This window comes from Rutidosis leptorrhynchoides, chromosome 4 (assembly GCF_046630445.1).
Source record: "Rutidosis leptorrhynchoides isolate AG116_Rl617_1_P2 chromosome 4, CSIRO_AGI_Rlap_v1, whole genome shotgun sequence".
NCBI classification, from domain to species: domain Eukaryota; kingdom Viridiplantae; phylum Streptophyta; class Magnoliopsida; order Asterales; family Asteraceae; genus Rutidosis; species Rutidosis leptorrhynchoides.
Genome location: NC_092336.1, coordinates 51,735,292 through 51,752,022, shown reverse-complemented (window position 1 = coordinate 51,752,022; position 16,731 = coordinate 51,735,292). Strand labels below are relative to the sequence as shown.

General features: G+C 36.0%; 1 protein-coding gene across 1 annotated transcript; it reads right to left on the bottom strand.

Moving 5' to 3' along the window:
- Positions 1 to 10,065: 10,065 nt before the first annotated feature.
- On the bottom strand, positions 10,066 to 13,801 carry LOC139840207 (uncharacterized). The gene is made up of 6 exons (XM_071830433.1): positions 13,318 to 13,801; positions 12,096 to 12,224; positions 11,077 to 11,197; positions 10,905 to 10,986; positions 10,656 to 10,809; positions 10,066 to 10,564 (listed from the first exon to the last, which is right to left on the bottom strand). Exons 1-6 carry the CDS (start codon positions 13,609 to 13,611, stop codon positions 10,439 to 10,441), a joined length of 906 nt encoding a protein of 301 aa, XP_071686534.1. The 5' UTR covers positions 13,612 to 13,801; the 3' UTR covers positions 10,066 to 10,438.
- Between the last annotated feature and the right edge of the window lie 2,930 nt (positions 13,802 to 16,731).

Here is a 16,731-nt window from a genome sequence, read left to right as displayed (position 1 = left end):
CACGTGTCACAATCGTGTCCATAAACATTGCATCAACGAACTCCTATATAAACCCGCATAACCCTTTTATCTTCACTTTTTTACCTTTGCCAAGATCTAAAAAGCACATTTCTTCCCAAATCTTCATCGCTTTCTTCATCCTTCAACTTTTTAAGGTTTATCGTCGTCCAAGGTCAGTGACACTTCATCTTACTTCTATTTTTTTCCTGTTGATATCTTTTTACTTTATTACCATGGCTTCTACACCGAGTACTGGCCAAGAACACGCAGAGCCCTCTTCTTCAAATGCTGCTGACATTCCAGAAGTTAGCACGATGGCTTCATCACTGACAAGAGAATACTTAGATGGTTTGAAGATTACCTTTCACCATCTTAATCAATTCAACTATGTTCTTCCTACCAACAGGCAAACTGCTAACCATCCTCCTGATGGAAAAATTACTTTATACGCCTTACAACTTACTCACGGCAACCTCCGTGTTCCCCCTACAAACTTTCTCCTTCGCCTTCTTAGATATTATAAGGCCTGCCTGAGCCAAATGCATCCCCACGGCCTTCAAAAAATTATCCTTTTTGAAATGTACTGTAATGCCAGCAATATTAAGCCTCGCATTAAAGTGTTTATCTCTTTGTTTAGAATTCATACAATTAGCGACTGCTGGCTTACTATTGATAGTAAACGAAATACCCATTTTGTTGGTACAAATAGAGTATCAAACTTGAAGGACTGGAAGAGTCCGTTTTTCTTTGTTGATGAGACTGTTATTTCGGAGGAGTTTCCCGTTGTCCGGAAATGGGGTACTATTGATGTTGGTGTAGGAAAAGGTGTTAAGATTTCTACCTCAGAGCAGCGGATAGTAAATAATTTGAAAGAGCTCCGCCTTCCGTCCAGATCATACGAGAAGTATGAGGGGATTCTTATGCTGTGTAGAGTGAGTCAAGAATGGCCAAGCACTTCTGTGCCAGTACTCCGTGAGAAGAATCAGGGTAGGATGTGATATGATCATCCTAATATATATATATATATATATATATATATATATATATATATATATATATATATATATATATATATATATATATATATATATATATATGCTCGTCTTATTGTTCACCATGTTTGCTTATATTACTGTCCATGTTTAATTTTTGCAGCCAACTCCGAGATGCAAGTTCGCTCTGCTCTCTTATCCCTCGATCTGGAGGATGAAGTTGAGATCACTGACCATGCTAAAACTGCTGAAGAGCTAGAAGCAGAGAGGGCTGCAGCTGAGGCTAAGGCTGCTGCTGATGCTGCAGCTGCTGATAAGGGGGAAGAAATCATTGTCAGCAGTTTTGACAGTGAGTCTGGGTCTGAACAGACAGACACTGAACGGACAGCGGATGACACCACCACGGCCGAGCAGCAGACATCAGGCTCGGTTGACATCACGGGTGAAACAAACTCCACTCCTCCTCCAACCCAAAAGACAAGGAAGAAGAGCATAGGCTCTAAGAGGGGGGAAAAGTACAGAGGGGAGCCAAAAGCAGAAACACAGAAGAAGTATGTCTATTCTGCTCTTTCTTGATAATGCACATGTCTTTGCTTATAACCGTTATGCTAACTTGTTTCTGTTAGTGATTTTAGCAGAATCTGACGATAGCCAAGGGAAGGCTACTGAAGGCGGTGAGCAGAGGCCGGAGGAGAACCTTGAAGGTGAAGGAGATAAGGGTCTGAAAACTCCTGACCCAAACTTTACTCCATTTGAGGAATCTGAATTCCATGAAGAGAGGCCGGAAGGCGACTCTGCTTATCATTCTTCTCCTCCTAATACCACTAACCCTGCTGTTTCATCGTCCAATGTTCAAGAGCCATCTCTTTCTGCTCATGTGAGGACATTGCAGGCGATCATTTAGAATCCTGCTACTAAGGACAAAGAATTTTCAACTCTTCTTCAGGTATGAATGATAAAACTTCCTGCATGTATATACTTACAATTTATTTATGTGAGTTGCTTGAAATTAACCACGAAATTTTTATTCTACAGGGTTATGCTATCCCTGAGCTAAAACCCCAGTTCACCGCTCTCCGCTCTGAGCAGCTCAGGGAATCAACCGCTGCAGCTTATGTATTGTTGACCAACCATCTGGATTCCGTGCTGCAACTGCAGAAGCAACAGGAATCCATACTTGCCTTTGCCCGTGCTGAGATTGCTCAAGGTGCAAATGCTCGCAAAAGAGCAATTGATGCTGAACGTGCCTTGACTGATGCTCATAATATATTGAAGGCTAGAGAAGCTGAACTGAAAAGTGCTCAAGATGCCGCTGTTGCTCTGTAAGAGGAGAAGGACAGGTTGGTAGATGCTGAAAAGAAAAGGTTTGAGGAGGAGCAGGTGAAGGTAAGTGAGCTAGAGAAGGAGTTGAGTGCAGAGAGGGAGAAATCTGCTGAGCTTCTCCAGAGGGCGGAGAAGGGTGAGAGTAATTTTTCTGAGCTTAAGAAGGGGTACCGAGTGTGATAGCGAATGTGCTTGGATCCAATCTTGTGGGGAATCCCTACAATGATTATGTTGAAGCTGTTCGCACTCATTTCATTTCTGATGTTACAAACAAAATTACCAAACTCCTTGCACCAAACCAGACGCTTCCTGCTGCTATTGCCAACCTTATGCGTCCTGGAACTATGGAGAAGGTGGATGAAGCCAAAGACAGATTAATTAATCTGAAGATAGATGTTTATGATGAAGTGTGTAGCAGAGAGGAGTCATATGCTCAGGATGTACTCAATGTTCAATTTTCATAAACTTGCAGCTATTTGATGAACAACTGTTTGTAATGAACGTTGATAATTTGAATGCCATAAACATATACTTATTGTAGTGATTATGCCAAATACTTTGATGTTTGTTGTTTATAACCCATCTGCTATGCACTGAGCGTATCATAAAATTTCATGTACAATTGTATATTGTACAACTGAACAAAGCATTTTGAAAAGTGTTTAAGATAATTCGCTTTTGGGTGTCTTGCATTGTTAACTTCAGTTGAATGAGCAACATATCAAAAATTCACTCTGCAAACACTATGCCTTCAAGTATTCAGTAGGACACTCGTAATCTGTTATACGCTTTCCGTCATCAAATTAATGAGGAATAATTATGAAGTGTTCTTTAAAGAGTGATTATAAAATAATCTTTCCGCCATACGCCTTCTGTCATAAAGTACATGAGGAAGAACTTTTGAAATATTGTGTGAAGATTAGCTATGGGTTAGTGATCTATCCGTCATACGCCTTCCGTCATAAAATATATGAGAAAGAATTGTGTAATATTTTTGGCCTTCATATAAAATATAAACTTCTTTCGTTCTGTGAAGTAAGTTTTTATAATGTTTGTCATGACAAGTATCTGAGTTTTGTATTTTGCCTCGGTGCGTTCTAGTAAAACTTTAACGTTTTCTAGCCGATCCCTTGTGCCTTTGCTGGCTGGCACAAAAGCTTCCTCCATCGGAGGTATAAAAATACTCTCCTTCTGAGGGCAGGATATAAATGCAATGTTTTACATTTGTCACAGGCAGCACTTTGCATAAGAAAAATATAAAATTTTATTGATCAGTATTGTGCAATACATAAACAATTGACGACGAATTTAGGTGGATCAAGCTTAATTAGTACATCATGAACGTTTAGTGTATGCAATTGAAAACATAGGCACTGTAAAGATGACCACAATGGTCTACAGTAAATTGATAAATTTTGTTCTTCAGAAATGCTAACAAATTGCTCTTATTGAAATGATAAATTTTGCTCTTGATAAAATGCTAGAAATTGTTTCTTCAAACGCCAAGCGCCTAGCGCTGTCCGGCCTGAACACTTGATCATGGTATAAAGAACTCCTGAACCTCATCCTCCCTGAATAACCGATTACGCCTCCTCTGATTCATATTGCCTTCTGGTAAGTTTGCAAAGGTGGATCGTTCCCTTGTTGGTGCCACATACTGTGAGTGTATGGCGGCTACTCCGTTTGGAGTTGGGAATCTGATCTCTGCATGAGCCGTTGATGTTATCGCTCCAAATTTAGCTAACGCTGCCCGTCCAAAAAGGACATTAAATCGAGAGTTGCCATCCAGAATAGTGAAATCGATTGTTTCGGTTCTCAATAGTGGAAATGTTCCCAAAACGACCTCCAAACGAACTCGCCCCATTGCATTCACTGGCATTCCTGTTAGCCCAGAAACCTTCAAACTCGTCCGCCTAGCTCTAACCTGCACATGCCTTGGAAAAGCCTTGAAACAATGCCAATAAATGATGTCAGCCTCACTGCCTGTATCTGTGTAGATATGGCTGATGAACTTGTTTGCAATTTCTGCTGAAATGACCACTGGCTGAACGGACAAGGCCCAGTTTTGAATTGGTTGAAAAATGATTGGGGCATATCTCCAGTTATCAACATTGTTATCCGACTGCTCACCATCCTCATAGTGACTTCCATTCAACCACACCATTTTGATTACAACGTATGGAGTTGACTCACGCTCCGTGATCCGGTTTCGGTACTGGTTTCTGTTATCTCTTCCGCCATGCTCTTCCCTTCCCCCGTTCTCACCTCGAAGACCTCTTCCACCATCATTCTTTTGCCATCCAAATATCCTGCGAGGATCATTTCTCCTATATTGTTTTCCTGGCAACAAGTGGTTTAATTCTCCTGCTTTGATCTTTGCAATGATTTCTCTCATCAGAGATTTGCAATTATCTGTATCATGACCCCATGCCTCATGAAAGTCACACCATAGCTCACTTTTTGGACCCTCTCTTTCTTCCATAGGTGCCGGAGGATTGAAAGTGGTTCGAATTGGTTCGGTGAAAAGAATCTCTTTGGGAGTTTTAGTCAGCGCCATTATCAAAGGATGCCTTTCTATTGGCCTCCTGTTGTGATGAAAATCGTTGGGATGATTGTTGCCTCTCCATCCACCATTAGAATTATCATTCCTTCTCTGACTTCGATCAAAGTACCGCCCTCCGTTGTGCTGCTTGCTGCTACTGCTGCCATCAAACTTGTTCATCCCCCGCTCACCGGCTCGAACATGCTTCTGTGCAACTTCCAACGCCTGATGCAGAGTTTTTGGCAAGTCATACCTTAACGCATGGACAAGTGCACTAAACCGTCGTTGATCCAAACAGAAAATGAAACCAAATACTAGCTGAGATTCTGGACAATCAGGTATCTTCTGTGCTTCAAGTGTGTATCGCTTCATGAAATTACTCAAGGACTCATTGTGATCTCATGTGCATCAAGATGTGTCAAAGTGCAGCTACGAAGATTTTGATACTGCATAAAAAAACTTTGCACGGAGGTCCAAATAACTTGTGATGCTTCTAGGCGGCAAGCTAGCAAACCATTCCCTTGCCATTTTCGGCAGCACCATTGAAAACATATGACAAGCTACCTCGTCATCCCAAGGCTGCAACCTCATTGCACCTTCAAACATAGTGAGGAAATCTTCAGGATCTGTTGTACCATCATAAACTCCAATTACCGGTATGCCAAGATTCCTGGGCAACGAATAGTTAGCAATTCGATCAATGAAACACTGAGTGGATTCTGCCATAGCTGGTGGCTTTTTAGCTTGCTCTCCAGTAATGAGGGCGAAGAAATTATCTACAGCCACAGCATGGACAGCGGGCTGCGCTAAGCGTTGCTTATACTTTGCCGGAGCTGTCTGCTTAAGGATGTCATTTAAGAGCAACACTGCCTGCTTCTCAGACATGAACTCATCTTTGTCAATTTCATCGTCAGAATCATTATTAATATAGCTCAAGTCATTATCATCCTCAGAATCATCAACAAGACTGCCCAGCTTGTCAAGTAGTCTGGATAACCTATACTTTGATATAGATTGCCTTTTCATGATTTGCCTGTCTTTGCCATCCGCCATCCGTCGAAAAGGTATAAATGATGGACATCGCCATGGTTGCATCAATGGTCGCCTCTCTGGATTAGTGACAAGGTTTGGAAGCCTTTCTGCACTTTTGGTTGTTGTTTCTTCGATTACTGGTCTTTTCTCTGAATTAGTTGCCAAACGCTTAAGCTTTTCTGCAGTTTCAGCCACTGTTTCTTCAATTGTACCGTCCGGTGGCAGAACAGGCACATCTTCAATAGTTATCATGTCTTCAGTTAATGGATTGTTGACTGCTTCAAGTACAAATGGAGCTTCAGTTGTTTTTGTTACTTTTCCGTTTCGCATGTTCTTTGCATTAGTGGATGGCGCCATTGTTAACACATATTTCCTTATGAGGTAAGGCTTAGTATGTCAACACGATACTAGAAGTAATCTAGCTTTAAGTGGGCGAGTGTTGCCGATTGATGTTTGCTCTTGGGAAATAATCCCTGCAGACCCGGTTCACAAGTGTAGAACCTTGTGGGGTGGCTTAATCAATCTGTCGTCCGTAGAGCGTAAAGTGCTAGCCGGATGACTTCTAGTGAGAGAAAGTGTTAGAGAGAGAGAGAGAGATGAAGTCTCAGCTCTCAAATTTGACAGAATGTCTCAACTGTGTAAAATGACGACCCAAGGGGTCTATTTATAGTGTCAGATCCACCAGATTGTTCGGGGACACGTGTCAGATGATGATACGTTCTGTTACTTGTGTTCCGAAATTTACGCTGAAAGTGGCGTTCTACTGCCAGGGCTTACGCGCTAGGCGGCCTTCAGGGCTTACGCATGACGGAGCAGCCTGTACAGCGGAGAACGTTGGACGGATAATTCCACAAAACTGTTGTTTCCAGCCTTCCTGATGCTACTTTTATGCAACCAATATGCCTTTTATGTGTGTATACGATAGGATACACCATTATATATGTATACGAAATACACGTCTCAATAAAAGGTTCTAATGTAGGCTTTTATGACAAAAAAAAAGTAATTGTGATGAAAATTGGAAGATGATGGTGAGAGAATAAATGTAGTTCATTTATTCCGACCAAGTTAAGTACATCAATGTGTTTGTAAAAACAACAAGAAGTTTTTTAGTCGCAATCCGTTGGGTCATTAAACTAAATGACTTTAGCGTTTAAATTCACTTAATACCTAAAATATACTGTTGGAAGCTTCGACGAGCCCAACACACCCACTATAGAGGATCTAGACTATACAAGACTCACTACACCAACACTTTGGCGTTGTTTAGCCTTTAATTTTATAAATCCTTAGTGCACAATGTACTTAGGCGACAGTGTCGACCATATATCTTTAGGCGGTATAACCGACCATGTATTACTTAGGCGGCAGAGCCGACCATATAATAAGAACAACAAAAGTGCACAAAGAATTTAAACACAAACTAAGGCTTGATCGGGAAACTTAATAAAAACACTTATATTAAATTACAATTACAATATTACTTACAAGCTTTCTCTTCTCTACTTTCGCTAACTCACACTCTTCTTCTCTTCTTCACAACTCACTTCTTATTTCACTGTCACAACTTCACACAACACAAATGAAATCTCCTCACATATTTATACTACTCCATGGAACATTCTAGAACCTAGATATTTCCATGGATATATAAATATCTAGATATTTCTACAACCTACAAATATCTAGATTTTTCTTTTACATTTCAATTTCTAGATTTTTCTTTCATATTCTAATATCTAGATATTTTCTTATACATATTAATATCTAGATATTTTATCCATATACATTTACTAATTCCATATTATTCTAAATTTGCATTGTATTTTAACATATACCATTAAACTGTTTCGTTTAAACAAACCCGTGATTCCACGGGTCATTTAACTAGTAAATTTTTACTTACCACGTTCTTTTCAGCAAACTTGAAAATACAATAAAAATATAACTTAAAAAAACACATTTACAGCTTTTAAAAAATGTTCCAGACAGTATCATTTATTAGATCTACCAAAAACACATTTACTATTCAATCAAGTGTCATTTTACTCTTACAAGGGTTTACTTAGAGATTATATTTTAGGGGTCAAATCCTAAAGAGAGCATGACTTTAAATCCTAAAGAAAGCACTATTATATTTTTCTGCGTTAGCTTACGAACTATTCGAGCCGTGTATGTTCAATTACTCGTTTGACTCTTAAACGAGTTTTCGAGGGAGTCGAGCTATGTATAATGTATGTTCGATTACTCGTTCGACCCTTAAACGAGTTTCAAACGAGTCGAGTCGAATACTAAATTTTTTAGACTCGGCTCATGAAATTTATCGAGCAATATTTTTAGTTTGAACTCGACTCGAGTTTCAATCATTAAAGCTCGAACTCAAAATAAACGAGTTCGAAATCGAGTAGCTCATTAAATGCTCAGTTCCTTAATGTAAATAATATGCGGCAACTTTCAACCCATTTGAGTGTCGGCCCTTGTAACATATTTCTTAACTTTACCCGTTTGACATATAAAATCCAAACTCTAATGTAAGTAAAAAGATATCCAGAGTACGTAACTGGCAAACTTTAAGATCTTCGAATACTTTTGCACATCAACAACAACAACAACAATACCCAATCCCGCACAGTCGAGAAAGAATACTTTTGCACATATTTAGCAAAATATATTCTTTATTTTGCAACCCATTTCGTTAACCCATTTGACTGTCAACAACAATACATCATTGAGGGTCATCTATACTAGGTCTCGACTCGTGGGCTTGATTGATCAGGTGATTCACATCAATTCGAGAGAATCTTGATAGTAAATGAATCACCCTAGTCAAGAAACTAAGAGAAACCGTCCATTTGAAGGGTGAAAATGAAAAGGATACAATTGGACACCTTTTAATATGAACATATTAATCCCTATTAATCCCTATTAATCCCTATACATACTAAAACACGTTGGGTTTTTGGTCGTTTGTTCAACACAAAAACGACAACAGTTAACAGCCTCTTTCACACTTTGATTTTCCACTTTTTCCCCTTCAACTTTACCCAACTTACAGAAAATTCACCAAACCTCAGGGGGTAAAATATAAATTCTCTAAATTAAATTAAAAACTCCACTCAACCCTTCGACAGCCCGTATCTTCCTCTTCGTTCCGAGTTAAATTTCACCAAGCACTCCGTTAAACTCGAAATATTTTTACGAACAACACGAAACTAACTACGTTCGAAACGGACACTTTTTAAAAAACGCTAAACACAACGACAACCCGTCTCTTCCCGCTTGCCGCGAGGTAAATTTTTCCGACAGCACCGTCAGACTCGAAATAATTTTATTAACAAAACGATACTAACTAGGTTCGAAACGGACACTTTTTAAAAAAACGCTAAACATACGACAGCCCGTATCTTCCTGCTCGATGCAAGTTAAATCTTTTCGCCAACACCGTCTGGCTCAAAATACTTTTATCAACAAAACGAAACTACCTACGTTTGAACCGAACATATTTTAAAAAACACTAAAGACGACGACACCAACAACGACGCATAATACATGAGCCGTTTTTCCTTCTGTAAATAAAACTGTGTTAAATATGAATACCGGCGGGCCGGACCTTAATAGTAGATGAATAAATATTAACTAAGATATCATGAATAGCATATTCTCTTTTTATGTTCTAACACCAAAATAAATAAAATGTTTTTTTTTTTATAAAATTAAAATATCAATTGTAAAGTTTAAATTATTCCTTCAATAAGTACCAGCCCATTAAAACCACTAACCCTTTATTCTCCGTTTAACTTAAAGCACCGCACACTCCAACTGCAAACGGCTCCAACCACCAACTGAAAAATTCACTTTCTCTCAAATGAATTCAAATCCTAAAATCACTCACCTGAAAACCACCAACTGAAATAAGTAAATTCAACGTAATTGCACACACAAATTTCAAAAAATATGGGGAAATATATGAGGCGGAAATCAAAATCTACAAACGAAGTATCATTAATGGAAGTTCCTTCATTCAGTGGTGTTCTTACTCGTGCTAAAACCCTAGCTCTTCAAAAGGCCGTCGGCGGTAACTATATTCAGCTGAGAAGCCGCCGACTTGTCAAACCGATTTCGCCGAAGAAAGATAACGACACAAACCCTAGTTATAACTATCATACACGAAACCTGTAGAGACAAAACAGTGTCATATATTTATTGATCTAAGACGAGTTTACAAGACTTTGGTATTGGAATCATACCGAAAATCATAATAAGACACCATCTAGCAACCTATATACAGTACCAAATTAGTTACTTATACAAGAATAAATCAGCTTATAAATAGTGTTTCGCAGATCTATCAAGGGAATCGATAACTGTAGACAATAACTAGTCTATACAAAATGTGGTACTTCGAAGAACTGACGCTGCCCTTTTAATTTAATCACCGACCCATAACATCTAAAATGTCACCATCTTGAGAAAGCTGTTTTAGGTACCTCTAAATTAAGAACAAAAAGCTTCTACTCTGTAATGATGTTTAGGTTTATCGTTGTGTTGGCTACACAGAAGGAGGTATTCCGTGTTTATGAAACCATTCAGGCATGTGAAACTTTTCATATAGCATGGGTCGAACATCGGCTTGCTCAGAAAGTTGCTTTAAAAGAGGAAGAAGGACCTCGAGAAGCTGATCATAAAGATAACCAACGATAGCGGTTAGTAAATGATGAAAAATCTCTCTGAAAAAAAAAAAAAAAAAAAAAAAGAGGTTCGGATACCTGATCATCGTGTGGTTGTCCAGCAGAAAAAGGTATGCAGGGGATGCCATTGACTGGTTGTAATAAGAAACTGAATGGATTGTTGTCGACAATAACAATTCGGCAGAAGTTAGTTGATATACACGAAAGATCCTTCACATGTTCCCTGAATTCCCTGTGACCCACGAAAGAATGATCTTAAAATTTAAATAAATTTCAAGCCGGTACAAGATTATATTTGTAGAATATATGATGAGTAAAGTCAATTACGTGGAGCTTGTTGAAGGTCGATAAAGTCTGCGACTAAATTTGTTTTCAGCATCTATTTTATCAACAAGTGGTTTAGCGTAGCCTGCAATGGTGTAATAATGACAGAAGAAGAGAAGTAACATGAGTTGAACAAAAGATAAAAATAAAAATATAAAAAAAGTGTATGACAGACCTTCAAGACCAGCAGTAAAGAGGACAAGATCAGCAAATGTACTAAGTTCAGTTAGAAATTCATGCAATCCGGGACGTTCAAATACCGTCACGTAGTTTACCTTGGGTTTGCCCTCACATTCCTTCATAAATGAATTTATTTATAAATTAAGTATTATATATATATATATATATATATATATATATATATATATATATAGGGGCAGGATCAATGGGGAAGTAACCAATCGGGGGAAGCAGGGGGAAGCAAATTTTTTTTTTTTTTTTGGTTTTTTGGAAAAACCTTGTTCACGAACATTATAGATTGGATGAAAATAAGAACATTTAGAAAAGACACTTCGTGATGAATGTTATTAATTGGGCGGGAAAACGATCGACAAAAATAAATTTCAAGATAATATTGTTCGTGAAGAATGTTAACGTTTTTTTTCTTCATGTTTTGTGAAGTAAAATTTAGCCCGATTTAGAGTTTAGGGTTTAGGGTTTGGTGTTTTGGGTTTATTCCATAAACCCAAAACACCAAACCCTAAACCCTAAACCGTTCGTGTTAAAAACTCAATCTAAATCTTAAATCTAAACCCTAAATCTAAACCCTAAATTTCTAAACCCTAATATCTAAACCCTATAAACCCTAATATCTAAACCCTAATATCTAAACCCTAATGTCTAAAACCTCAATATACGCTCGAAAAACACGATAATTGTTATATATTACTTCTTCGAGCGTTTTCCCGCCAAAATAAAAACATTTATCACAAAGTGTCTTTATTAAATGTTCATATTTTCATCCAATCTATAATGTTCGTGAACAAAGTTTTTTCAAAAAACGAAAAAAAAAAAAAAAAAAATTTGCTTCCCCCCGATTGGTTACTTCCCTCTTGATCCTACCACTATATATATATATATATATATATATATATATATATATATATATATATATATATATATATATATATATATATATATATAAATACAAAAAACCTCAACAAAACGAAATCATAACCAGCATCAGTGCATCACCTTATCTGATGAGATACATTCTAACTCAAACCACTTTAACCCAGCATCTATAGCTTGATTACGAACAATGGCAGGCAAACTACAAGTCTCATATGCACAAACCAAAGTTTCATCCAAGTCAAGAACTACCTGCGCCCAGATCAAGTTATTGTGAGTTAAAACTCTAACCAATCTTCTAAAACGGAAGTACACATGCAATGACTGAAAAAAGCAATACAGCCAGTGCAGACAAGCAATCATCATACTATAGCAACAGAAATGTTATATGTTGAAACATCTAATCTACTAGATTTTTAGAACACTTGGGTGAACGTTCCAACAATTTAGTTGGCAACAAAAAATACAAACAATACAAAACAACACAGGTAACAACAAAGGATGTAAATGCAGTTCAGTTTGCAAATTTTAACACCTATTCTGCAAAGTCCAGCACCCACAGTGCTTGAGCAGTTTCAATGTAAACTACCAACACTTACAACTTGTCACTTCTAAGTATCCCTCTTATTAGATCTCCTAAATGCATATCCTCTTGATTTGGAACTTGGTTTCACGAATATATCCCCTCATAGCATTGACATATGTCACGTTTATCGAACGTTCTTCTCAATGAAGACTTGAATCAAGGCCTTTTCCGAACCTTCTCACGGCTTTAGATCTTGTTTGGTATACTAATCTTGATTATATGATAAACATCACCTACTACTCTTCACAATTTAGGATTGTACATTTGATAATATAGTATCCAACACTTATGACCAAGTGGTTTATAGAATCCATGTAAAAATCAAACCAAGAATACCAAATACATTGAAACTCATCATATTAATCATTTTAATACTTCCACTTTATGTTCGGCTGCCATAATGTAAAATCATATCAACTGCTCGCTTATAAGAGCATTCTATATGAAACTATACTATTAGTATTATATTAAATGCAATATACTAATATAAACACTTTAGGCTGTTACTGTTATTAGAGTTAAAATTCTCAAGTATATGATCTATTAATTAATTTTTATGTTTTATATCAATCAATTCAATTTATACCTTAAAAAAAAAAAAAAAAAAAAAAACGTACTTACAAACCAATACATACACCTAACCGTTATTATTATTTTCATTCATCTAATTAAAGCAACAGCTTATATAAGTGTACAATTCTGGAAACCTAGTTTAATTCTTTTTTTAAAAAAATTAAATAAAACATAAAATCAACTTACGGTGAGTTTTTGTGAACGATCATAATCCGGACCGGCAGGCGGAATATGTACGGTAGAAGCAGCATACGATGACGGAGTTTCAACAGATTCCGACAATTCAATGACCGGCAACGGTTCAAACGACGGCGATGAATGCGATGAATACGATGAATAATTGATTAAGTTAGGAGTAGCTCTAATGATCTGAATGAAGATCTGAAAGAAAAAAGCTAACCAATTCAATAGCGTTCGCCATACTTGTAAGCTTTTCTTTGGTGCGTATACTTCTGTATCTGTTTGACCTAGCTCCACCATCACCAGATAAATATAATACACACAGTTAGTTACACGCACAAATGGTCACTTATTTTATTTATTTATATAGAAGATTAGATAGAAGAAGATTTTGATTTGGTTTTTGTATTGGTGCAAGAAGACGATGGGGGTTGAGAGTGTATGACACGCGCTTTAAGGGTGGGAGTGGGGATTGTGCAAAGTTGCCGTGAAGATGGAGTTGGGACTTGGGAGTGGCTAGTTTTGTTTTCTGACAGTTGGTGATTACTCATTAATTTGAATTTTTTATTTTGTTAAATGTGGTACCTAAGGTTTAAATCGTTTAACTAAAAGCACGAGTTATATGATGTGTTTGTGAATTTGATTGTTTTATTTTATGTTTTTTTTTTTTTTTTTTTTTTAAAGGTATCAAAACTTTTCATTACTAAAAACAAGAAATACAAAACAGCATGTGAGGGCATGCTTAAGTGAAAGATCATGACAGGAACAAACAAAACAACAAATTGAATGCTAGCTACCATCCTGGACAAACTGAGAATTGAAACCTAATATTAACCATGATCGTCGAACACACTTGGATTTAGAAGCCATTGACCCCAATCAAAATTAGCCTTTCTCGATCTTCTAGAAATTCACTCAAACGATCTAATTTGAACTTCATTTAGAGTCATGGGACCATTACTTTTCTTTTGTCGAAATAATGTGTTGTTTCGGTTGCGCCAAATTATGTATCCGCACACCCATTCGATGGCCTTCCATATGATTGAATGTTGGTTGACTTGTGAGGAGCTATGTATGCCACGAAATAGATCTTCCAGATTCGAATACATAGGTCTAGTTGCTTTCCACCATCTAAACACTCGGGACCATAAATCCTTCACAAAATTACATTGGAGAAAAATATGTTCAACAGTTTCTAGGCCGTTGTTGCAAACGGGGCATCGAACCGAATCCAAATCGACACCACATTTGTCAAGTTCGACCCGGACTGGGATCCTTCGCTTTTTGACACGCCATACAAGAATTCCAATTTTTTTAGGTAAGAGATGAAGTCGATCTGTTTCCTCTTGTGAGTCAGGCTGTTGCAGCAGTTTAGAGTCAATCAGTTTTAGGTTATTCATTCGTGAATAATTTTATATTTTCAAAAGAGAGTAAAACATGTAAGTGAAGAACTATTGTTTATTTCTTAAGTTGACATATGTTTTGTAGTGCGTTTGAGAAAAGTTGTATGTTCATAATTTACGATATAGTATAAGGTCGTAGGATATTAATTCAATCGCGCTTAAGTAGAGACGTGAGAAATAATTTATGTGAATATGTTACTACATATATTTTAGTAATTTCGACCTCATTTTAGGCGATTTTTTTAGATTAACTTGTTAAGATTCAAAAGAAAGATGTAATGTTTTATTTATGTAAGAAATGTTTATTATTTACTTTATCATATTAAATGATTGGTCACTGGAATTTAGAAAGAGTCGATATCATTTTTATTAAATGTATGAATTGTCATAACTTTGTTATCATTACTAAATGGAAAAATATATACATACGAAGTACAGGTTATCCTAAAATAATTTACAGTACTTGTTTATATTATATCCCATATTACTTTAGAATTTTATTGTTACAAAACATTATTAAAAATTTATAACGCGTAATTTAATGGAATTTATAACGAGTAAAACTATTGTGGTCAAAACATAAATTTTAAAAGTTGGAGGTCTGACTCGATCGACGCGCTGAATGAAGTAGGCTGTTAACGATAGAGTCGACCAAAAAGAGGAAAAGGAGGGAGAAGAGTAACTATGTATTGACCAAATTAATGCACATCGTAAATTTAAATTTTACTACTACTATTTATGGATAAATTTTTAACCGAAAAATAAAATAGAAATTTAATTGAATTGAGATGTATAATGAAACAAACCTAAATGAGGTAAGCACATAAAGTCGAGTTCCATAAAAAGAAGGTAACATTTTCAAAAAAATCATAACTTTCATACACTTGATTTGAGCACCATACATAAGCATTACCTTAGAACACGATTTTTGTTTTCAATAACACAACAAAAAGGGAACAATAACATTAGACATTTTTATGTATCTTATATATATATACTCATCCCGTCTCAATTTAATAGTTTTTTTTTATTATTATATTGTTTCAAATCAATACTACACTTATATAAACATATTTAAATAATGTGGTTAAGTCTTATTATACTCTTACATTATGCATGTAAACAAAAATGTAAGTAAAAATTAGGAGAAAACAATCAAGTAAATAAAAAGTTTAGCAAAATAATGATTTTTCTAACTATGTATTTTTTTGTCCCTAGATTATTAAAATAGAAAAGGAGGTGGTATCTTTATACTAACTCTGTTCCAACTCTATTATTCATTATTTAATTTTGAGATGTCAAATATTAATTGTTCACTTCTATAAAGAGATAACAATAATGTAATAAAAAAATTTACCGATACTTTATTCATGTAAGATAAAAAGATGAATAAAAATGAAGGGGTAATACTAAAAAGTTAATAAAAAAAATACACGTGACACATCACTACCAAACATGACATACTTCATTCTCATCATATACCTCACTAAATTAATTAAATAATTTAATTTACAAGTGACAAAGGTGTGAGTATAACTACATCATGCACAAATAAATGAAGAGATAGACAGAATTCGTTCTGGATTATGCATTGTGAAAAAATAGTTGAGGACAAAACTGAAGGAAATGGGTGAGGGCAAGTTAGGGCACAACCATTATCAACGGTGCCTTCGAAAATTTGGTTTGAGGGCGGGTGAGGAAGCTTACCATTGAAAGTGGTTTTATAAATTTAATTTTTAAGAATGCAAATGAAAAAAAAAAAAAAAAAAAGTGATAATAGTAAATCAAACATTTTAGAGATACTGATCGAAGTCCTAATATACTTACAAGGTAGTATTATATATGTTATCAATCCAAGAAATACTAGAGTAAGCCTTGAGAGGGAGGTGGCAACCCACCATTCGCTCTCTAGCTTTGTATTTTCTACTTATTTCATCATATATATATATATATATATATATATATATATATATATATATATATATATATATATATATATATATATATATATATATAT

Excerpts from the sequence above, each read along its gene's own strand:
- LOC139840207 (XM_071830433.1), bottom strand. The coding sequence starts at position 13,611 with ATGGTGGAGCTAGGTCAAACAGATACAGAAGTATACGCACCAAAGAAA. Across the intron at positions 11,198-12,095 it reads AATGTATCTCATCAGATAAG|GAATGTGAGGGCAAACCCAA; the intron begins GTGATGCACTGA and ends TCATTTATGAAG. Across the intron at positions 10,810-10,904 it reads CGACCTTCAACAAGCTCCAC|GGAATTCAGGGAACATGTGA; the intron begins GTAATTGACTTT and ends CGTGGGTCACAG.